General features: G+C 31.8%; 1 protein-coding gene across 4 annotated transcripts in view; it reads right to left on the bottom strand.

Moving 5' to 3' along the window:
* LOC113395645 (myotubularin-related protein 4) overlaps window positions 1-24,789 on the bottom strand; it is a 79,255-nt gene that overhangs the window by 8,933 nt on the left and 45,533 nt on the right. For all 4 annotated transcript variants that reach the window (XM_064218156.1, XM_064218154.1, XM_064218152.1 and 1 more), the window contains 3 exons: window positions 4,698-4,871; window positions 2,114-2,289; window positions 257-452 (listed from right to left, as the gene is read on the bottom strand). In XM_064218156.1, the coding sequence (XP_064074226.1) occupies window positions 257-452; window positions 2,114-2,289; window positions 4,698-4,850 (525 nt within the window). In that variant the 5' untranslated portion in view covers window positions 4,851-4,871. The remainder of the gene's footprint in view (window positions 1-256; window positions 453-2,113; window positions 2,290-4,697; window positions 4,872-24,789) is intronic.

Below are 24,789 nucleotides of genomic sequence, written 5' to 3'. Positions count from 1 at the left end.
AAACATTCAGTAATATTTAAAAAGCGTGAAACCTTTCTTTAAGAAAATAATGGAACAATAGGACGCGTCAGTTTAAACTTTTTTTTTTTTTTTTCGCAAAGGTATGTACTAGATACTCAATTATTTAATGTTGGTTGGTTATCGTATTTGGTTGGTCAATGGTCAAGGTATTTGTATATGAACGATTTTATTGTAGAAATATAAGTTTTTTAGTGCTTTTGAAAGTACTAGGGCAGCATAATCGCCGAGCGGTTACCTCAGGTCCGAACCAATGTCGTTGAGGGGCTTGTGACGCCCTCATGAGCGCCTTATGGACGGACGTGGGAGGTAGTTCCTTGGCCCAGGCGGCATATGCAGCTGCGAACGTTTCTTGCAGAGAACCGATGGGAACTAAAGCCGTGTTCAGTCTTCTCCACCATTCAACGCATTGGTCTCCTGTGTTGAATGAGCATCTGCAATTGTAGTAATAATAATAATTATCAGTCATTGTAATTATGGTATGTATCATTCTTACATATTAATACGAATAACTGGACTATGAATTATGAAGTTGAGTATAGAACAAAACTATGAAAAAGCTGGATTAAATATTTAAGTACTATTTGAATTCTTACAAATGATGCACCTAATGGAGAATCTCACGTATTAAACATTAACATTTTTAAGCTAGCGTGGGTTATTTTTCCTTTAATACGGATTCCTGATTTCCGATGTATCGGATACTTTTCATGAGTATTATTATATTTATATTGAGGATACGCCTCGTCCTCGTTACGATATAAACTACATACCAGTCTTAAAGTCCTATAAGCCATTATAAAAAATAACTAATTAAAATTATTCCTGTAGTTATAGCGAGTTGCTCAAACAAATATATATCATCCAGTTTTATAATTATAAATAGTGTTTGTATTAAACTCGAAATGTTCATAACACTGCCTTAAGAGGGGACAATTACGTTATAGCGAGAACCTGTTGAACCGGTAAGCAAGGTTATAAATAATGAAACAGACCGTGGCAAATAAATGAAAATTATGGAAAGAAGATATCGAAACTGATAGATAATTAAGTTGTTTTAATATATTATAGAATATTGTTTGATAACCACGGAAATCTATGTTATCCTAGTCATATGATACTGGATAAAACGCCTGATTCTTAGCCTAAGCAAAACATAACCGGGCTCGAGACTCTACCCTTATAATTATTTTGTGTTCGGGAATGAAAAAAACATCGTAATGAAATCTGTATGAGTCGGATGAAAATCCGCCAAATGTATTTCCACAAAAGTGGAATGTATTCGCATAATACACACGCTATTAAAAACATTAAAGTGTATATTTCTTAACAAAAGTTCATGAAGTAGCATCCATACGTTAAGTCAAATACTACAAACAGTACAGTTACAACAGGCAAAGATAATACGAGTTCTTAAAGTATATTGAAAAATAATAAACAAACAATAAGTTGTAAGCACTTGCGCCATTAGTTGTCATTTGTTTTGCGGTAAACACAAACGACTTACTCAATATGTAACTTGAGAACGTCCCTTCGTAACCATTTCGTCACAGAATGGCTGTTACTTGTGTAAAGAGACTAATATAATATCACTTATAATATTTATGTTCTTTTAATTGAATATTTGAAAGCATAGAGGAAAATCGGTCACCTGATGGTAAGTTTGCACCGTCTATAGACGACGTAAGTAACTTTCATTAAAATTCGAAATCTTCAATCGACTCTCACGCGTTACACTTGCTCATTAATTGGCAAAAATCTGTCACCAGTTCGGGAAGGAAGACCTCAGACGTAGAAGAACCGGTGAAAGAATCTCTGTGTGTTTGTAATGTGTATCTATTTTTTTAAACGGCCTGAAGGCGATGCCTTAGTTCTCAAGATGTGCAATGAAGTTGTTAGGTTGCCGTTGAAGGTTTTGTGTGATCCTTTTGTGAAAGCTTATATGTGCATTGTGCCAGAAAAGAATTACGCATCCTGTATATTCAGGTAACACAAGTAATAAAGTTTATGTTAATTCCTTATATTAAATAGTGTGCACTCCGCAATTTTACAGTAACAGGACATGTTACTTAGGAGTTACTTAGGAGTTACTTACTTTAATTGTCGGCCGTGTTTACAGAGTATATATAAGCAGAGTAAATCACGGATCTCCAGTGCGTCAATAAGCCGTAACGGCACCGAAGCACCGGGCCCGCCACGCCTTCGCGGCTGCAAGTGAAGCCGGTAGTTTGACATCGCAATCGTACCGCCGTCTGCCGTGCGGCCCACCCACTGCGGAGAGAGCGCCACATTGTTATGATAGCCTGGTATTTAAAATGCATTAAATATATATTTATTAAAGTAAAATTATGGTATATGTATAAAAGATAATTTTTTCTTTATTTTTAATATTTATAAATATTAATTAATAGTTGTGTACTAAGTTAATTGATAAATATAATAATAATTATTATTTATAACTGTGGTACGAGTTACGACCCGGTAATCTGTTGAACCTAGCCATACTTTAATGAGATCGTAGGAAATTCTTTTACAGTTCCAATATATGATAAAAGTTTATTAATTGATTAAAAATAAATAAAAAATAAGCATTTGTTTTTATACTTAATATATACCAAGCGATTACATATATTATGCCATTTAAATATTACAATATACTTTAATCGCTTAATGGTATCAATGACTCTTGCTAAGTGTTAACCCTTGTTAATTAGCAACGGCAAAGTAACAATGTGTCTACTTTCACGCCTTAATAGTCCATTGAAATGTTACAATTTTAGAGTCAAACTGAACATTTTTTAGAGGACGCAATTTTATTTGTGGGACATGTAGGGGGTGTCAATACAACCTTAACCCCAAGTTTGTGGGGTTGCCGCCCTTGTCCCCCGTCCGCCATCTTGAAAAAAGTGGTGGAAACATATTTTTAACTATATCTCCAAAACTATTAATTGTACGGTGTTCACGTGGTGTCTAAGTTGTACCTAAGAGTTGTGTAACAGTTATTATAATTACCCATACATAAGAAATAACACAATTTTGCAGACATTTATAATATTTACAAAGTTCTGTGCTATGTATTCTTACATCATCAATAGTATTTCCTCTAGATAATATTAACAAAGTCGAGGCTAATTTATATTGTTGAAGACTGTTTTTATTGGTGGTCATTATCGATATAATCTACATTCCGGACCAGTGGGAGCTTTAGATTTAATTACTCTTATAAAGTGACCTTTAAAATGGACTTGTAAGAGATTGCTTAAATGTATTTTATTTTGTTTGTGTAAAAGGCTTTGATTATTTTATAAAATAATAACGTCACTAATTATATTATTTACAGGTATATTGATCGCTGCTATGATTTAAAATGTCTAAACAAAATGTTATATCTTAATATATTTTATTATATAAATCATAAGGAAGCAATTGCAAGTATGGAATAGTTTCAGGAATTTAAAGTTTGAAGGTCCTGGAGCAACAACGGAAGTCGCCCCCAAATATTTTCCAAATAAATTGATTTTTTTTTTTCAAACGGGTTTTTAATAAATTTGCGCGATAAATTAAATTAGTTTAACAAACATAACTATGTCGATTTATTATAGCTGTACTTATAATGTTAAATTTTTAGTCGGATAAGTGTCCTCTCCCGTGGAATGCCCAGAGCTGTAGCTCCGGAGTCCTCCCCTATATTGGACCCTGCATACGTCTATCATTACGAACTTCACACGTCAAAAACAATTTGACTAAAACTTAATACAATATCTGTAAATTCCAGTTAAAATATTGAGTATTTAACAATTTCAATGAACTTGCAATTATGATGCATACACACAGATAAAATCACATAACACGGTTCGTTCAACTCGGCCCGACCTGATGACCTTTAATACCGTCGTGTATACAAATATCTATTACAAATAACTTTTAGCTTATTAATTATGTTAGTAATCAACGTCACAATGCTTCGCCAGTGTCTATTATCAGTACAGATTATATAATGACCACAAAATGCATCGTTTGACCAGATACAGAAAAAAATAATTCTTAAAGGTTTTCTTAAAGGCAGTCAATCTGTTTAAAATTAGCGATAAAGTACTGAATAATATTAGGTAAAGATACTTTCAAAGTGTATTCGATTGGATAGATATATATTTTAAAACAACTCGAAGTATTTCTTCAATATACAACCAATATATGTAATATATGTAAGAATATATTTTTTAATGCGTTGCCTCAAGCGTTGAATGGGCTCTGCGGACGCTTCGTGGTGTTCGGTTATTTCACTGACTTTAAATAATTTCTACACTTATTATAAATTAATAGTTTTAAAAGGTATACAATGGTAAATACATTTTATCGTTTACGGTACTATTTGATTGAGATTACTAATATTTAAAAAAAAGGTTAATATGAGCAAATCAAGCGGCGGTTGCGGCATCTGTTAGTTTTATGTTGATATCTGTTTTTAGGTTTTTAAATAATTATTTTCTTAGTTTATTCGTAGATATATTTATATTGTATCAAATAGTTAACTATATTGATTAATTTTTTGCTAACATACCTATTGGCTATAATTTATGTTTGTAAGAATAGTTAGGAAGTAATTTACCATAGAAAATTTATAGCGAAATCGAACGATTGAAAGATCCTTTAAACTTTAACTTGGGAAATATTTATACCTGTACAAATTCGCCGCATATTGGAGCGAAACCGGATTCCAAACCGGGCTCGTCGTAGTGCGTGCGCATGCGCGGGTAGAGATCCGAGGCGCGCACGCGGTGCGGTGGAGGCTCGGGTTGCGGCGGCGCGCGGTACCGCTCGCGCTCGCTCATCTCGCTCGACGTCGCTGCCACCTGGAACAAAAGCATAACAACAATTAAAACTACTTTCTACTTTGCTCTATTGAAGTAATACTTAGAGCATGTAAGTAACCCACTACTGGGAAAAGTGCCCTTTTGTCTTTAGAACGTTTTGTTAGTGCTCATTACACCATGCTGTTGTTGGATATAACAGTGTCGGCTCTTCACCTAATACAGATTTCCTCACGATGTTTTGCTTAATCGAGCACGAAATAAAACACAAATATTGTTTTCCTAGTATCAGTAAAATTTATATGATCATCCACTTCAGCTTAAATTAATTAACAAAATCTTCTGAACAACGAATTTTTTACCGTAACTATAATATCGTTAACATAAAACGAATGACAGAAACAATAAATTAATTATTAATCAAAGTTAAATTATATATATTTACATTCCACCCGCAGAGCACGTCGAGGAGAGCTAAATATATTTTAAAACCTATCTTAACAAGAAACACGTTCGATTTAACAATATTGAGAACTTAAACTGGCACACACTATCATAGGGTGCACTCCAAATAGAAATTGTGGAGATATCTTAAGTGAGTGACGGCTTGCTTTCTCCCTCATTGGGAGGCAAAGTTCAGATCGTAGTCGTGTAACAATTGCATAGACTATAATATAGGAATGTTATGAACAGTATAAGGAAATAAAGGACGTTGACTCTTTCATTTAGTAGCGTTAACATAACATTGTATTCTATGAATTTATAAATAACAAAACGTCTAAAGATATTACCTGAGATTTTTGTATATGAAAATAAAACATACGTAAAGTACGTTAACCGACTAAACGTAAAAACACATAAAAACGATTAATGTACATACATATTGTTACGGAGAGTGTAGTATAAGAAAACAAAGGAAGTTGACTCTTTAATTTATTACCGTTAACATAACATTGTACTTAGTGTATGAAAGTGTAAATAAAAGCCATAAGTCGTAGTTCATTACTATAACAAAAATAAGATTTCTGTTTATGGAAATAAACTATAAATAAATTATAACTTTTAGATAATCAAAATCAAAATAATTATGTTTACAAGTATAGCAATCAAAACATACAGAGGGCAGGTAGGTTTTCTATCCATAATTTACACTATGAATGGAATAATCCACTTAATACCCAAGATAATAACTACATGCTTATGTTATGTATTCAATGCAGTTTATTTGGAGCTGTGATATCGGCAAACCCTACATACATAGATGTAAACAATCACATGCTTATTATTGATACATTTTATAATAGGTACATTTGATAAATATTTTTTTGAGATCAAATGTAAGGGATATTAAAGGTATTTACCTAGTAGGCTAGTATCGCCTTTTATAATAAAAGATATACAATTAGTTGTTTACGATTAAGACATAACGTGGTTAATAAGAAAAAAAAAACAAAGCAACAATATTGTTGAAACGCTAATTAAAGTCAGATTAACTAATTTGACTGAATACAGAACGCTCATTCGTTACCTATCGCGCCATTGACCAATTCAGTTTCAGATTCAAGTAAAAAAAGTTGAACTCACTTTAATCAAAGTTTTAAAAATCAAGGCGGACTTAGGATATTTGTTTTTTTTTTAATTGTATGAATTACATATAAGTGAATCGAACATATTATAATATTTTACTTATTGCTGTGATGAATATAATCGTTCATAATATTATTATTGTATTACAACAAAGAGAATCGGATTATAAACTTTGACTTTTACAAAGATTATTCACACTAAGACGGACCGACAGTTTAGTCGATAGCTCACGCTGTTCACATTACCTTTAATTATATCGTGACGCACTAGAAAAACTATATGCTTATAATATAGGATGTGATATTTATATAGTGGCAGAACATTCGGCCAGTGTGTCGGTGTCAGTTTTATTAGATTCTACTTATGTGATAGTGCTATTTTAATATAAAAGCAGCCGCACACATTCAGGATGACAGTTGCAGTATATTTAATTGAGGACTATTTTGCAGTTTCTATATCTATAACATAAAAGTCAAAATTCCACATAAATTACGAAATAAGTCTTGCACATATTGTTTAAAATTTCAATAATTATGATCACTCATTTGATGTTAATTTACACATAATATATTATTATCAATTCTGATTTATAAATAATAAAACTATTTTTATATGTTTAAAAAACTGACAAAGAAAGCCAAGGCTGTTGATATATTGATAAAATATGATAAAGTAAATTATTAAGGTCACAGCGTGGTTGATAAGTTGGTATTTGGTAAACAAGACGTCAGAAACATTGTGTATATTAACTGATTTTATTTAATAATAATATACTTTTATAACTGTTTATATATAGTTTAGTATATAGTTCATGTCATATAGATATAAGGTCGTGAAGTTCAAAAGTACTAGGATAACATATGAAATGTGAATGTCATAATGTAGAGGTTTCGTAATTGTCTTCAAAACATGATACTCATAAAATATATAAATAAAGCATTTTGTACAGTTAGATATAAATAAACTATTTCGTTCCAATTTTATAGATATTAGGACCGCAGACTACTAATAATATATATTACCAACGCGGCGATCTCTTATGTTTATTTAAAGAATTACAAGTTGTTTGATGTACTCGAACTCAGACAACACAAGCCGGTTTATTAAATATATCGTCAAGTTTCTAGAAGTGAAGTATTGCGGAGTTAAAATACAAAACAGTTACTATTAAAAAAACTTTATATACATAGAGCTGGCAGATACTTTTGACTAATGTGTGAGGAACCTTAATGGACATAACACTTAAGTGGGCATCCGTTTGGCGAAGGTGACCATCAGTTGGCCAGTTTGTCTGCCTGCCTACAATAAATTTACAGCAACAACTACAAAGACCTTGTATCTCACACGTCAGTTTAAATTGCTGACAGTTTCTGCTATTGCACTTACTTATCACCTGAAGATATACAAATGTATATTCTGCTAACAAAAGAGAGTTAAAGAATCTTTCGAGTTACCTTAATTTTACTCTTTTTTTGTAAAAAAAAACAATGTTTGTTTTATAATATTAGTAAACAGAATTTTTGATATTGTATGTTACTTCATTATATATGCAGATTAAAACAGAGAATCACATTGAACATTAAATATACACCGATTGATCATTTGTATTTTCCTCATTCTCTGTTTCTGTTGATATAACAAAGTTTTGCGGTTACTATTGTTATCAACAAGTCCTTGGTAGAGGTCAAATGGGGTCACGAACATCCCCCAATCGTCAGTCAAATCAGCGAATGCGGTGGCAGCAAATAGACTGAGTTTTATATAGCATTTTGTGTAGCTTCTCAACATTTATCCTTTTAAACATAAAACTCAACACTTATGAGAAAAATCTTAACTATGTATAAACAATGATATCTGTGTTCTATATGTTCAGGCATCGCGTCAGCTTTGTAATGATAGTTGTAGATACTCGCGTGAAAGTTTCTGACATAGTCCCATCAACGAACAATAGGTTGAGTGAGAGTCGTATAGATTATTTTTTCAGAAATCTAAATAGATATTCTTTGTGACACATGTCAGACATAAACTGACATGTAGTACTTGTATGTTGAACTCGTTGACAGACACGAAACTCTCGCTGTAAGTTAGACACCTAGAGAAGCTTAATTATTTAAAGGCTGGAATTATACTTGATTGTTTGGCTTATAAGTGCTAAATACATTTGAACATATTCTTTAGTTATACAGATAGTCAGATAAGTACTTTTGAATGGTCACTATATAGCATTAACTTAAACGTATATTACTACTCAATGCGTACTTCGTTTCTTTGCCCATGTGGCTAGGCAGGAGGACAGTCTAGAAAAACTTATAATTGTTGGCCACATGGAGGGGAAGAGAGGTAGAGGAAGAGCGCCGTCCCGGTGGATAGACAAGGTAAAGGCGTCTACAGGATCCAGTGCCCAGGCTTGCCTACGAATGGCATAGAATGGGAATGCCTGGAGGAAGGTGGTGCGAAGTGTACAGGAACCACACGCATGGTGGTCATGACCCTGAGTAATGAGGAAACGACTAGAATGAAAAAGAAGATATTCTACTAAGAAAAACCGGCACCTCAGTATTGTCTCAATTCCACCAATTTAAAAAGGTATGTTGGTTAAATATACATATTATATATTTAAATACAGTGTTCGTCAAAGTTTAATACTTATTTTACAAGACTAATGACGCCCTATAAAAAGTTTCTAATAATTTCAACAATAACTAACGCATCTATTAGAAAACGTTGTTTCATAATGTTGAGAAACTGTACGAATTGATTATAATTAATTAATGACTACTACTACTATATAAGTACTTTTAAACCAAATTAAATCGCAATCTCATTCATATTATTCGCTTATGTTTTCATTCAACATTAAAGTAATTACGTTTTTTTTTTATCTACTTCATAAAACATTCATACTTTGAAAAATGATGTCATCGTTTTATCATGGAAGATGAATGAATTAAATAATTTATTATACTTGAATATGTGTTGAAACCAATATTCCTATGCAAAAGATTTAAATGTTTAAAGTGAAAAAAAGACGTCGAACATCACCACACTCACAAAATTTATATTTATATTTATTATTACGTGCGAAACGTAAAAAATAATAATAATGTCAAATGAAATAAGAATAGGGATATTATCTAAGACTAATCTATGTAACTAGCATGTATAATTTACGTCTGATTCGAACATAAGTTTTTTTATTTATTACAGGAGATATAAGGGAATTCCTCGGAGGCGCCCAAAGTATAAAATTCACTTACATCACAGAAATCCCTGCAAATTGAATGTTTTACATCTGATAATTTGTACACGAAAACCAAAATGATACAGGTGTTAGTTTATATAATTGCAATAAGTGAACATTTAATATTTATTTATAAAATTAAATTGACCAATTTATTGTAGTTGGTACAAAACGGGACTGAGTGCCTGAAGGCATTCTCTACGAGTCAACCTTAAGGCAATTCAGAAAACATGACTGTAGTATTACAACTATTAAAATAATATATACTAGAGGGTCTCCCGCGAAACTTCGCGTTTATTCAAAAGATTTTATAGGAGTTTCGGAACCTATTACAGGTTGTGTTTTAATTTCATTTCATTGTAAACTGCAAGTCACTCATCTGCATTTGTTGCCAAAATGATGAAACCTTATTTAAATGAAATTTTTGATGTCAAATAGTATTTATTAATTCAGTTAGAATTGGATTTTGTCGATAACAATTTACTTTAATTTTGTTTAATTTTTTCCGGCCAGCAACTTTTCTCCACTCTTTAAAATTATTATTTCTTTGTCAAATTGTAACAATTTAATAAATTGTAATCAAGAATCATCTTTATTTTTCTGCACGTCTACGGCCGGAGCCCTTCAAAATGGGACCATAACCGATTTGTTTATGTGCATATGCATCCCATAATCACTGGGACAAAAAACGGCTTACACTATTACTATATGTAATATAAGATACTAATATTCTAAATGCGAAAGTAACTCTCGTCTGTTTGTCGCTTTTCACGGTGAAACCAGTGAACCGAAATTAATAAAATATGGTACGACGAAAGCTTGTTACCAAGGAAGGACATAGACTACTCTTTTAAAACAGCTGACGACCAACGACTACAACAAATAATAAAGACGATTATTATTCGGAACATGTTCTCGCAGAGGATACTTAATACTATCTTTATAGAGCTTAATACCCTGCTGGTCATACTAAAATTACACATACTCTTGGAACTAATTGAGATGACCAAGCATTTGTACTTAGTGATCGGATGTTATGTTCAAAGCGACAAGTTTATCGCCTTTACTTTACTAACTTTAGATTGCATTTTAAAAATAGAAACATAGCTGACATTGATACTTTTGACTTGACTGGAAAACCTTATATATTGCAGAAATTAAAGTATCTTATATTATTTATAACAATAATTCGTATCTGTGATAGTGTTATGGTCCGAACTTGATACATATTTATTTTTCTGTAGAGGCGTTACATCTCGGATTTACATATATTATATATGTAAATCCGAGATGACCCAGTGGTTAGAACGCGTGCATCTCAACCGATGATAGCGGGTTCAAACCGTGGTGCTTACCACTGAATTTTGATGCGTTCAAATTAATTTGTGTTTATAAATGTAATTCATTTCATACTTGGCGGTAAAGCACATCATCATGAGGAAATCTGGATGTGTCTGATTTCAATGAAATTCTCAAAAAAGATAAAATCTCACATTTACAGGCTTTATTTAGACTTTACTTAGAATTTACTTACTATATTAAGTATAAAGAAAATATTTAGTCGACCGACTAAATTATAACATAACAAATATAACTAAATACAAATGCAATACAATTTCTTAATAAACTTGTAATGTTACAATGTTTATATTACTGGTTGATATCGAGTTTATTATGTGGGAAAGGTTTCCATTTCCTCGTAGCAACGGGGCTCTAGGGTTGGCATATATTTGCTGTTAAAATATTTATTTATTTAAACTTAGTTTAATTGATATGAGAGTTTAACGATACATATATATTTTTTGTATATTCACAGACATGTCTGTGCCATTGGTTTTTCTTATCTTTAGTATTTTTTTAGTATGTTTTCCAGTATTTTTTTTATTGATATATGGTATGCATATGCAATATAACTCTGTCTGTCTGCAAAGAAGTATATATCAGAACGATATAGGGTAACGATATAGGGTACGTCTAGCGATGTTAAAGTTACAGATTCGACGTGGACTCCTTAACCTGTTATCGTATACTCATTCCTAACATAAGCATAATGGTTTACGAGGACGAAAATATAAATGTTAGTAGTTCTCTAATATTTTTGTGAAACAAGTCAATTACTTATATTGAAAGGTTAAAGTTATTAAACGAAATGCAATTTTATTTAAATTTCGACAGCCCTAGTGAGTGACCTTTATAGGAATGCAATGGTATAACCAATAAGTGAGTTGGAATGCCATTCAAGGTTTACCGTCTTGTCTTTTATTTTTATACTTGAATAACAAATATGTATTGTAAACCGGAAATTCGTCACGAGTAGCTGTAGGTATAGTTCTGGGAAACAATAGAGAAATAAGGGCGTCAACTCGAGGCAGATAGGCGACATACTCACACTCATATTGTGCTATTAAAATTACCTAAAGAACGTTACCTTTACTGTCTTTGAGGCGCAAGTTAAGAATAGCTTAACTTCAGCCCGGTCAACACAAAGTGTGCGTGTCGTAGTAACATGAAATTATTGTATGTCGCTCTGGTCGCTGCTCTGCAGTGGTACCCTTAATGTTTGATTCTTTAGTCTATAGGAGCTTCCTTTTATTAAGTTTCGTAACCACTGGGCTAATATTGTGTGGATAATAGTGAGTGTTTTATTAATATGAATTCGAATTGATATATTTTTGTATCGCATCTTCAACGTCTCATATTTGAATATTCGCTTGCGAGACTTGGCGAGATTCAGTCAAAAAAAAAAACCACAATTTACTACTATTAGTATCAAAGATAATGTCAAAATATTGATTTAATGTATTATAATCATTACGTTTGCTTATTGGTATTCATGTGTCCTCTATTCTATCTACATATAGTACAAGTACATAAATGTGTCGTTATTTTTAATCCAAATTATTTGACTTTACATATCAATACGATCATAGTTATTTTATATATTTTTTCGTTGAAGAATTCAACCTTTTTTCCTGTACACAAACATGGGATATCTTTCGAAATATAATACAATTTGCAGTCCTTTGCTTTTATAACCAACTAGATAGTCTCCGGTCTATAGAATACTGAATAAGGGTCTACATAAATCGTTTATATTGAAGAACAAATATACTCAGAATATTTGTTTACAATTACGTATACAATTTTTTTTTAGATTGCTTTATTCGTGGTCATGTGTAGAACATACCAAAACGCTATCATTATCGGCTGAAAGCATGAATGCGTATAGGTACATAAATATGTGTATGTATATTATATATCGACACGATGTTTCTATCGCTTATGATTATATACTTAATATTAAAATGAAGTGTGTAATGTAGTCAACTTTATTTGTTTAACCATCTCGTTATAATCACGGAAATCTGCGCAGTCATCCACGCGATAAACGACTGCGACAAAGAACTGTAAAACAAAGCGAAAATAAACTTCGTAAACATGGAATAAATCGTAAGTTTTAATCGTTTTTATTAATTATTCTTAAAGTGTATTTATTACAAGGCTAGTGTTTCTGTTATTTATATTTATTAATTTTATAACAGCGCTTCACGTCGAGGTATTGTCTGTTGCGTTTTCAGCGCGGCACGTTTCGTTTTAAACTAAAAAATGTATGTAGGAAAAGACAAAACATATGTTATGTCTTGACCAATTTATGCCACGCCGAGCATCTCAAGGGCGACTAGCTAACTACGAAGGACATATTATAGTGCAGAAACACAGATGCACTCTCATAAGGGACGGCAAATCTGACACGACCGGAAAGTTTTCAGTCGCAGGTCCAACGGCTCTACGTACATTCCGAGGCACAAGAATGTACACACTTCTAACTTCCAGACTCCCGGCTGTTACTGAGAATTATTCGATAGAAAAATACAATAACTTTTTATCGTTTGAACCTAGAACCTCGGCATCTGCGGCCGTATATCTAGCCTCTAGACCAACGAGGCAGTAACTTTATGTAACATGTTATGTATAAAGCGTGTAAAAGCGGCTTTACCTTTATTAAAAATAACAAGAGGAAGACAAAACAGTAAATAATTCCATAAGTACTTTTTATTTTTACTACTTTTCATTTACTATGAATGTAATTGTGGTTCATGTTCATGCTACGTAGTATTTAAAAAAAAAAGAGGGAACTTTATTTCCACGCTATAATTTACTATAAGCATTGTTCCAGTATTTTAATCAATGGATACGCTATAATTTTTTTTTATATTACAAGAATTTATAATCTCAACACAACTGTAAACAAAACAAACAAAACTCCAATTCCATGAAATATTAGATAGATTTTATTTTAAAATTTTTCAATAAAAAAATGCATGCTCTGGTTTCCTGTAATTTAAGGAAAAGCATGATTATTTAAATCGTTATGATTTCCTATTATTTAAAAGAATGCATTATGTATTTAATTTGGAAACGTAATTTAAGTAATCTGTCATCTTCATTTATAATTTGACGTCATATATATATAAACACAATCCTTTAATAAATATAAAATATAATTCAAATGCGATCGCAATAATATGCTAACTAATAAAAAGTAAAAGATAATTATGAAGTAATTTTTATACAAATTACTATGCGTTCATAAGCCGAGAATATTGAACAATAGATGTTATGTTGTCACATTAAAAATACACACGTTGTTTGAAAGGAAAGTGCTAAAATGATATATAGATGCATTATACTCTTTATCCATCGGAATATTATTTACGATAATACGACAAAAAACGTGAGGTCTCTTGGAACAGCTGATCGGAATGCAGTTGCCTTCGCTGTTTATTATGGATTAAATAAAAGACACATTAACAGCCTGTAAATTTCCCACTGCTGGGCTAAGACCTCCTCTCCCTTTGAGGAGAAGGTTTGGAGCATATTCCACCACGCTGCTCCAATGCGGGTTGGTGGAATACACATGTGACAGAATTTCGTTGAAATTAGACACATGCCGGTTTCCTCGCTTTCCTTCACCGCCGAGCACGAGATGAATTATAAACACAAATTAAGCACATGAAAATTCAGTGGTGCTTGCCTGGGTTTGAAACCGCAATCATCGGTTAAGATGCACGCTTTCTAAGCACTGGGCTATCTCTGCTCTTTAATAACAGACACAATAAATTAAATTAACCGAGTTTCAGAATAATTAAAAGACAATATACAAAATTATTACTAAAATCCCGAGTAAATTAAAACAATAGCAAGAAATAATATTATATAAAACCGTATTTAAAAGAAAGAGAGGGAAGATCGCCTGGGGGATATAACGAGTTTCCCTTACGTGACGATATCTGCCATTTCACTCTACTGTAAGCCGCGTAAAAGAAAGACGTTCCAAAAAACTTTATTCAACAGCTAATTGCCGATGCAATGTCTACGGTAACTTTTATTTATAAGAGCACAATAAACCATAAAATCAAACGTAATTCGTTTTAAATACGGAACAATATTTTATCAAACAGAGAAAGTAGTGTAATCATAAAATCCTAATTGTATTGTAACAAATCTATTTGAGCAGTCTTTGAGTCTAATTGGCGTAACATTCCGAGGCGGTGATGTAACGCGGCGCCCGCAGCGTTCACGTAAATACGTGTGGTGTACCAACCGCTACATCTACCTCCACTGACTCATTACGACTAGACACGTTTACTTAACCATTATAGTATACGATTTTTTAATCACAATATAGTGGATACTCATAACACAAAACTCATAAATTGATTATTAAGTTTATTTATTAAGAATTCGCGCAAAAAGTGGCATCATGACGTTTGTCTCAAACGTTATTATTACATATCATATTCGAAGTTTCAGAACGGATATATATGTTACAATATATTTATACGTTATTTTTAAAGATATATTTTTTTCCACGAATCGATCGTTTTTTAGCTGGTATTGTTTAATTTGCCCTCTAACTTGATCTCTTGAGATCTTGTGTTCAAATCACAACCGGTCACGTCATTAAAAGTTGATAGCTCTTTTTGTCAAGAAATTCGTCAGCTCGGCAGTTATTAATTTGGCAGTGTTTACGATACCCGTGCCTCGAAAGCCAATGGACATTTATTACACACACTTAAATATGTAAACCTGCGTCTGATCTTGAGATTGCTAATCGAACGTACGTAAGAGTGTGCAGCTTTACTTACTTATGTTCTTCTACACAGTTCGAGCACTGCTGCAGTAGCCGTCGTGACGTCACTTTTAGACTATAGACCATAAGGATTAAATAATATGTTGGTCAATCATTTTTATAAAATCTTTATTAACAGAAAAGTGTCAGACTCCGACTATGATAAATACAAGGTCATTCCGAGCTTGAGTATTTGTGATATTAGAGATTTATTTAATTTATAAAGATAACATTTTTTAATTAAATTCTTCAACTTGTACTTTGCAATTTAAACGAATCAAATCTAAATAAAAACGTCATAAATATATACACAAATTAGTTTTCGCAAGCGGATTCGCTCGTGTTTTAGGGGTTGGTTATTATTATATTCTGATTTATAAGCTATATTATTGTAAAGTTTCATTAAAAACCATTCGGTAATTTTTGCGTGAAAGAATAACAAAATCTATACATACAAACTTTCGCCTTTACAGTATTAGTAAGGAATAAGGATAGTTAATGATTATTTTGCGAAAAATCTGTCAGAAATGTTTACACTGGGAATACCAGGATGGCTTCGACCGCAGAGTAGTGAAAAAAGTTTGTCCGTATGTATGTGTATGTGTAGCAAAATAAAATAAATGGTATAATAATAATTAATTAATTTTATTATACTCAGTTCGGCAGTATATTAATTCCTCTAAGTAATGAAATCAAGTCCTAGTATTTAAATGTTAGCTGTAATTAATAAATGATCATTTAATCGCTCGTTGCCGTTTTTTATAAAATCTAGCAATTGTAAGGTGAAGAAATGAATTCTATTTTTAAAACATAAAATTTTAACAAATATCGTAACTAGAAAAATATTTTTTAAAAAAAAAAGCTACTATGATTACGTAACGAGCAATTTTTATGATTCTTCGACTGGGGTAATCTATATGAAAAGCATATAAAATATTTAGGTACCAATAACGTTCGTGATATACGGAGCTATAAAAATAACGATGAGGTGCATACAAGGTGACAGATAGAATATTCAAGTGCATGGAGGTCTCTAGAGGTACCCCTAATTTTTGTTGCAGTTTCTGGTATTTTATTTTTATTATTTTGTATTTTTGTTTTATGGCAAGCCTTCGAAACCGCAACCGCACTTAGTGGGGTAATTTATGTACACAACACATATAAATTATTAATATTTGACATTTCAAAGACTTCTATCAAGACAAAGCTGAAGTAACCGCCACAGCAAAGAAACAAATACGACGATTATGAAAACTATGAAAAAAGTTTCATGCTGGTTTCAAGAAGAGTGGCTGATTAATATTAAATTCGGACAATAGAGTAAAAAGTACCCAGAAAAAGTCGTGAGAATTATCTAACTACAAAATATTCAGTCATCCGATTATAGTCCTTATTACTTTGTACTAAAGTGTTTTAAAGCGTTATGAAAATGAATATCAACTTATTTTATTTTACTGTTTTTTTTTAAAGTAGTGCTGGGTTTTTTTTATTTAGGAATGAATAAAACTCGCTCTACAAAGATTTGCATTAGATTAACCAGTGTTAGATAAAAAGTGATTTGTATTTTTTTACTCTCATTGAAATAATTCAATGAAACTTATAACAATTATATACATTGGATATAAATATTTCATCGTAACAAAAAAATACATCTAAGTACACATTAATCGAAATTCTTTGTGTAGACGTGGGGTCATTGAACTTTACAAACATTTCCTTAATACAAGTACAACTCGTCAGTCAACAACTCGTTCGATGAAAATCGTAAAGAAATACTAACATAAAACAAAAATCATGTAGATAAGTAAGGAATTAAAAGAACGGTATATTTATAATCACAAATAAGTGGGCGCTACGCCCCCACAAGCGCCGCGTTATCTCGAATCATGACAACACCATAAAAGGATAGTTACTGCGGGATGTACTTTCTACATTGCGTTTAAATAACGAACATTACTTATAGTAATATTTTATAGTATATAAATATTACTAGTCTTCGCCCTCGGCTACGCCCACGTTTTAGACATAAAAAATAGCCTATGTCCTTTTTCTGGGGTTAAGTGATTTAGCCATGTATCAGACAGACAGACGGGTATATACTAGTAGCATATATGATAATTCTAATTATAAAATAACGACGACGCTATTTAAATATTTAAACAAATGAACAGTGTAAAACCGTCGAATATAATTAATACTAAATACCGGTTATGACGAACTCATAATACCCAACCGAAAATAAAATACTAGATGGTAGACTTGCGTTACATTAAGCTAGAACATATTTATATAGGACGGTTAATAGTTAAATCGTCATAGTTCAATAACCTCTTCCCCATTGGGTAATGTAAAAACTCATCCAGTCAAATAACTTCGAAGATTCTAGAGCGTTTTATCAATAATATTATTATATTATTAGACTTTAAACCTTATATAATGGTATTAAGAGTGAAAACTAAAATAGTTATAACGTTTTACATTATTAATGAAGTATAATACATCGTTGGACAGACACATCGTTTGATCCTTTAAAGCTTGCTTGACACGAAACAGATTTTGAGTTAAATTTACGGTAGGAGAAATGAGGCATTACATTGTTGAGCATTGTAGTGCAACCGATCAATCTCGATATATTAAAAAAAAACTAATTCCTGGTAATGCTCTCATAAAAATATTTTATCTAGTGTTCGTTCATGGTAAACAAAAGAAACCAAACAAGGAAAAATAAATTTATATATAAAATTTATTATAGATTAATGAATTCCTATTGATTTATTATCAACCGAGCTGTAAACATCATGTTATAATGAAGGCATATAAAAAGTACCTCGAGTACTTTCCTTTCATGTAATTATAATGTGTTTTATTTGGGTATGGGTTCACTTTAAATCAAAGCCATGATACAAGAAACTATAAGGTCACCATTAATTGCTCAATGGCGCAGTATCCAAAGGAGAATTCGCCAATCTTTATTATTGTCTATTAACCAAGAAGGCCGTCGAACAAGAATCAACACCGAATATTTATATAAAAATGATGTTTGAGACTACACTTCGAATCCGTTTGACCGATCACTATAAAATTGTATATTATAATTACATAGTACAAAACAAAGTCGCTTACCTCTGTCTGTCCCTGTGTATGTTTAGATCTTTAAAATTACACAACGGATTTTGATGCTGTTTTTTAATAGATAGATTAGTTGATTCAAGGGGAAGGTTTGTATGTATTTATTTATGCATAATATAGTAGAGAAACACTGATAATTTTAGAGATTTTAAAGTAATGTAAATAAATACATTTTGAGCTTACATTGCAAACGCTGGCTGAACCATACGAGATAGATCAAATTAATTTACTACAGTATACCTTATAAAAGGTGTTCAAAAAAGTCCGAGATGGTAATTGTCTATCTCTTAGGCATAACCCACAATAACCATTCTTTGTCCTTTACTTTTTACAAGAAAAATAATGGCTTATTTTCGAAGCGCATTTCATATAGATCAATATAGTCCTTTACAGCATGTATTTTAAATTAATGTTTTCGAAGATATTACAGATTTAAAACGCAGGGACATAGCGGTTTGTATTGTCTAATGACTGAAAAACTGTGAACGTTGTAGACATGCTGTAGTATATTTAGTATCAGCATTGCAGTTATGTATAATAGTTCTTCATTAAATAGTTTTTATACCATCAGCAATATTTTAAAAATGATATACATTTTAAAACATAAAATATATTAGTACAAGTCCTCTCGGATAATAGTTTAGAACCAAATTTTAAAAGGCATCCCAACGATGTCTTATGTAACAATGAATGTCTAACGTCAAGCTGTACAATAAAAACTTATTTTAATAATATGTTAGCATTTCAAATTTAAGGAAATAAGTCTATTAAATAAATGTATAATAATTGCTGTATTAGTAATTTTAATAATAATAATAATATCTGTAATCCAGTATAAAATAGTGTAAATGCAAGAGTTACGTTTATTCTGTATTTTTATTATACTATGCATTTTCGTGATATATATTTGTTGTGATTTTTGGCAGCTGAATGAATTTATGACCAATAAAAGAAATATCGCAATGACATATGAACTTATATATATCTTTATCTTGATTAACTGATTTGTTAAATGTATAAACTAAATATATAATAACTGTTCCACGTGGATTCAACCACGATAAACGTTACCTTTATCAATAAATAGATTATCCTCAGATAAAATAAAAGGCAGATACGAATTCCCGGTACTTTAATTGTTACTTTAACGGTTACTTGAATTGTTTTATTGGTTGACACTATAAAGTAATAGACCGAAGTACTTTCGGCTCATAATAAATTACAAATACACGGCACACCCGTTAACGTAACTTGTTACTCCTACTTACTTAAAGGCGCAAGCAATGTAGCTATGGCTATAAAGAACCTCGGGTATTGCCTTATCTAAATTGCTATATGGCTGTATATCAATATAGTTTGTAATGCCAATACGCTGCCAACCGTGAAACCTAAATCGCTAGTTCTCTGCACTTAAACTAGTTCAGTTATCCTTTACAATGTTATAATCATTGAATGGGATCAATTTGTGTTGTACTTTATCGGAATTATATAATTAACGTTGCTAACGTTGTATACGGTATTGTTATACAATGTTTTGTCTTCTTTTTTCGAATGTCAAATTACTGAAGTCAGAAAGGGAGAAATATGTGTGTTACTATTCCGCTTAACAACGTTTATTAGTAAGCTCGTTCATATGTGTCACGGATATATTTAACTTTTTGCACGATCATCTTCATGATACTGTTAGTGTCCTTTCGCATTTTATAATATTATTAATCCAATATAGCACTTTTCTAAGGCTATTTTCTTTTTGATACATTAACAGCCTCTAAATTACCCACTGCTGGGATAAGGCCTCCCATTTCGTTGAAATTAGATACATGCAGGTTCCTTCACGATGTTTTCCTTCACCGCCGAGCACGAGATGAATTATAAACACAAATTAAGCACATGAAAATTCAGTGGTGCTTGCCTGGGTTTGAACTCGAAATCATCGGTTAAGATGCATGCATTCTAACCACTGGGCTATCTCAGCTTTTTGATAAAACATAATATTTCAATTTTTAATTTTTGCTTAATGTTAAATCTTTTATCTTAAATGCACTTCTATAGTTAAGAATTTTCATAAAACAAAATGAAATATACATATTATATAATCATATTTAAAAAACTCAAGTATTGGTTAGCAATCTTTCTAATAGGCTATTTATGTATTCAACGCAACACTACGTAACGCTGTTGGATTAATATTCAATTTAAGTATAAGAATGTACGTTTGAGTCTCGTCTAAGGCAAATAATAAGCCTATAAATAACATTTAACAATATAAATTAAGAAAAAGAACTAATTATAATATATTCAGTGACAAGTGGCTCACACCATGTTGGTTGATAGATTGCGCAGATTTTTAATTTATCTAACTTCTACATATAAAACTATAAACGAGTTTCATGAGAAACATGAAGTCTCTTAGAACTTGAATGCACGTCATTGGTTTCCAACCATCCAATATTTAAGACCTGTCCTCGTAGCACGAGACAGATTTATAGCTGTTCGATTTTTATATATATAACTTGGCAAATGTATTAAAGCGTTTAGTTATCAGTAGTAAGTCTACCGCGAATCTTCGCGTGTATTCAAAAGATTTTTTATGACAATTTTTATGAAAACTATGACAGGCTTTGTTTTGATTTCATTTCATTGTAAACTGCAAGTCATTTGGCATTTGGTGCCAATATGATGAAACCTCTTTTAAATGTTTTTTTTTTAATATCACATAGTCTACATTAGTTCTGTTGGAATGTTTACGTATTCATTCTTATACAGCCGTAGAACCGCTCTCTAAAGGGCCGGTAACCTTTTTCCGCTCTCTAAAATTAATTCTTTCATCAATTTCAATCATAACAATTTAGTAAATTGAAATAAAAAATCCTCTTTAATTCACATTTACGTCTGGAGCTCTTCAAAATGAGACTATAACCGATTTTTTATGTGCAGCTGTCGTCCCATAATCACTGGGACAAAAACGACTTACGCTATTAATATATAACATTTAGTGAAATATTTGTCACTTACTCTAACATAGTGTGTATATTTTGTAATTTTTCTTAGTGGTTAAAGCTTGTGAAATGTTTGTATCGTCTAGTGTCCGCCGAGTGATTGCTGATGTACTTGCAAGGACGTTTGGCGCGTAGATGGTTGGCCAATCGCGGAAACGACGCCGGCGAGCCCTCCCCACTTTCGCAACGTCACGAATGTACATCGTTACGTTAACGCTATGAAAACGTAGACCATACACATTGTACTGATTACGTGTATTGTAACGTTTTGTAACCGTTAAACTAGCCGATTGAAAACGATTTATATTTCGAAATAACTAGCTTAAACTACTAAGACCGTGCATAGTATTGTTTCCAACGTCAAATGTGCACGAATTTAACTCATCGTTTTGGTAAAACTGGTGAAATCACTCAGAACCAGCAAGAAACTCAGTGGTTACATTTTAATGTCATTATCTATTGAATCTAAAACCCAAACCGATACAAAATGGTAACTTATTACAACACTTCAACACTTTAACTATGCAGAAATTTTAGATTCAGATTTTATGAAAACCAATAAAACCTTAAATAGTGTCTTTGCTATTTTTACAAAAGAGCCGTTAGAAAAAAGGTTATTAGATCACAAACAAAGCGCAAACTGTTGAAGATATGTCAATTGTATGTATTTGTTTGATGATAATGAATAGAAAGACATATTGACCGATACACCAAAACGTTGTCGTTTCAGTTTCTGTCGGTGTTATTAAACCCACCTGCGTCGATGAACATGAATGAACGATATAAATCAAACAAATAAATAGAATTACATAAACTTAGTTGCTCATGTTGTGTCGCTGTAAACTATCGAACTTAATTTCTTATTAAATACATCCAAAATGAGAATAAGTATCTAAGTTTTCTTATTAACGCTTCGTTGAAATTTCACAATAAACCGTTTAAATAACGAAGATTATTTTACGCCTTTTTAACGGCATTTTCCGCGTGCGTCGTGTTCCTAACAAAGTTCTCAGTTACCTTCAATGTTCAAACATTACTTAATCCATCAATTAATTACCCAACAAACAGCACGCCATGCTAACCCAAGCTCCTCAACAATGTTTTGATTAAGTTAGTCAGAGAATTCTTTGTGAAACATTAGTATCGGATGATTCACTTCGAGGTTACGTTTGTAAAACTGTCCCGTTTGCTTTGAAATAAACACGAGCCCCTACTGTAAGTCGTCATTATCAATTGCTTCGAATTTATGTCGTTTAAATTCAGACCAGACACGACGGGAATTGACATTAATGTGGTTGATAAATTAAAAAAATATACATTGACGTAAGTGGTAATGCCAATTCATATGTCAATAAATTAAACTAATTATCTATACTAACATTATGTATGCGAATATAACTCTCACTTTGTCTGTTGCTCTTTCACAACAACAAAACTGACCCTTTTGAAACTTTTGCCGAACAAAAAAATTGAATTTCATGAAATTTGGTATAAAACATAGATTTAATCTAAGGAAGGACATACTTTTTTGTGCCAAAACTCTAACGAGCAATCACTAAAACGCGAACGAAGTTATGGGCGATAACTAGTTAACTAAAAATACTAACCAATCTTGTATATATAGTAGTAAAACGTATCGTGACACTATAAAGAGATCTTACTCGTACGATTTTTTTAGGGATTCCGGATCCAAACGTTGGAATTGTATTACTAAGCCTACGTCTTCTCTCATAGGGTTGATACCTTATAACCGTAATAGCTCCCTCCTTTTTTTATTTATAATTGTACGTCACTATCGCCGCTATCATGACAAATATAATAACAACAAATAAACCAAACCCTATGGAGCCCCAATACAAGAAACGGCTCTATTTCTTTGCTCCGGCAAATATTGTTTCTTTTTAATAAAAAAAAAAAAACGGTATAACATATCAACGGTAACTTCTTCAAAGTGCAGTTCATACTCTATATTAAAGCAACAAATAAAAGAAAGGAGAAGCAGAAGTTTCCAAAATTATTACCACGATGATAGAAAACGGTGTTGTTAACTCAAAAAACTTTAAATGCGTTTCAAACTATCTTAACTTTAAGAGAAGTTGAAGAGCTGAAAAGTAACTGTAAAAAAGTCCATGACGACGTACATATAATCTACAGTTATTTCAGGAATGAATTAAATATGTCGACAAACTTACAAGAGGAACCTCTTCCACCGGATAGACAGGGAGGTGAGGTTATTATTAAATATACAACTTGTTTAATATACAGATAAAATTACACTATGCTCTCTTTTTATTGAATTGTCTAATTCAATAAAAAGAGCGCATAGTTACAAGTATAACTTTAACAAACACTAACATCACCCAGATGATTTCGTAAACTCACAATCTTGCTAGATGTAATATAAACTAACGGTGCTTATAATTATCGAGTGACATATTATATATATATGCAAATATATAGTAATAACGATGCTAAAGAGATTTGCATCGGCGTCATATTCATGAATGAGTTCAGACGTTAACGTGGGAGTTAAAGGCAAGCGAAGTCTGAACAATTATCTTTCAAGGCAATAGCGATATTCCGAGCGAAATCGTAACGTTATTTGTGATTTAATACGTCTGGCTTAAGATTATGTTTCCGTGTAATAATAATAATATATATATAAATATTTGTGCAAGTCATTTCATATTTTGTCTAACTTGTTTGTGTTTCAGGCAATTGACTATAAATATAAAATAATATAATCATTTTGTAAGAAATATATTGTTTTATATAGTTACATCAAATAAGTAATCTAGTGCTGCCATCTGTAATCTGTGGTATTACGTCTTGTCTATGTATTATTGTATGTACGTTTATTTTTAAATAAAC

Source organism: Vanessa tameamea, chromosome 21 (genome assembly GCF_037043105.1).
Source record: "Vanessa tameamea isolate UH-Manoa-2023 chromosome 21, ilVanTame1 primary haplotype, whole genome shotgun sequence".
NCBI classification, from domain to species: Eukaryota; Metazoa; Arthropoda; class Insecta; order Lepidoptera; family Nymphalidae; genus Vanessa; species Vanessa tameamea.
This window is presented reverse-complemented; position numbering and strand designations above follow the sequence as displayed.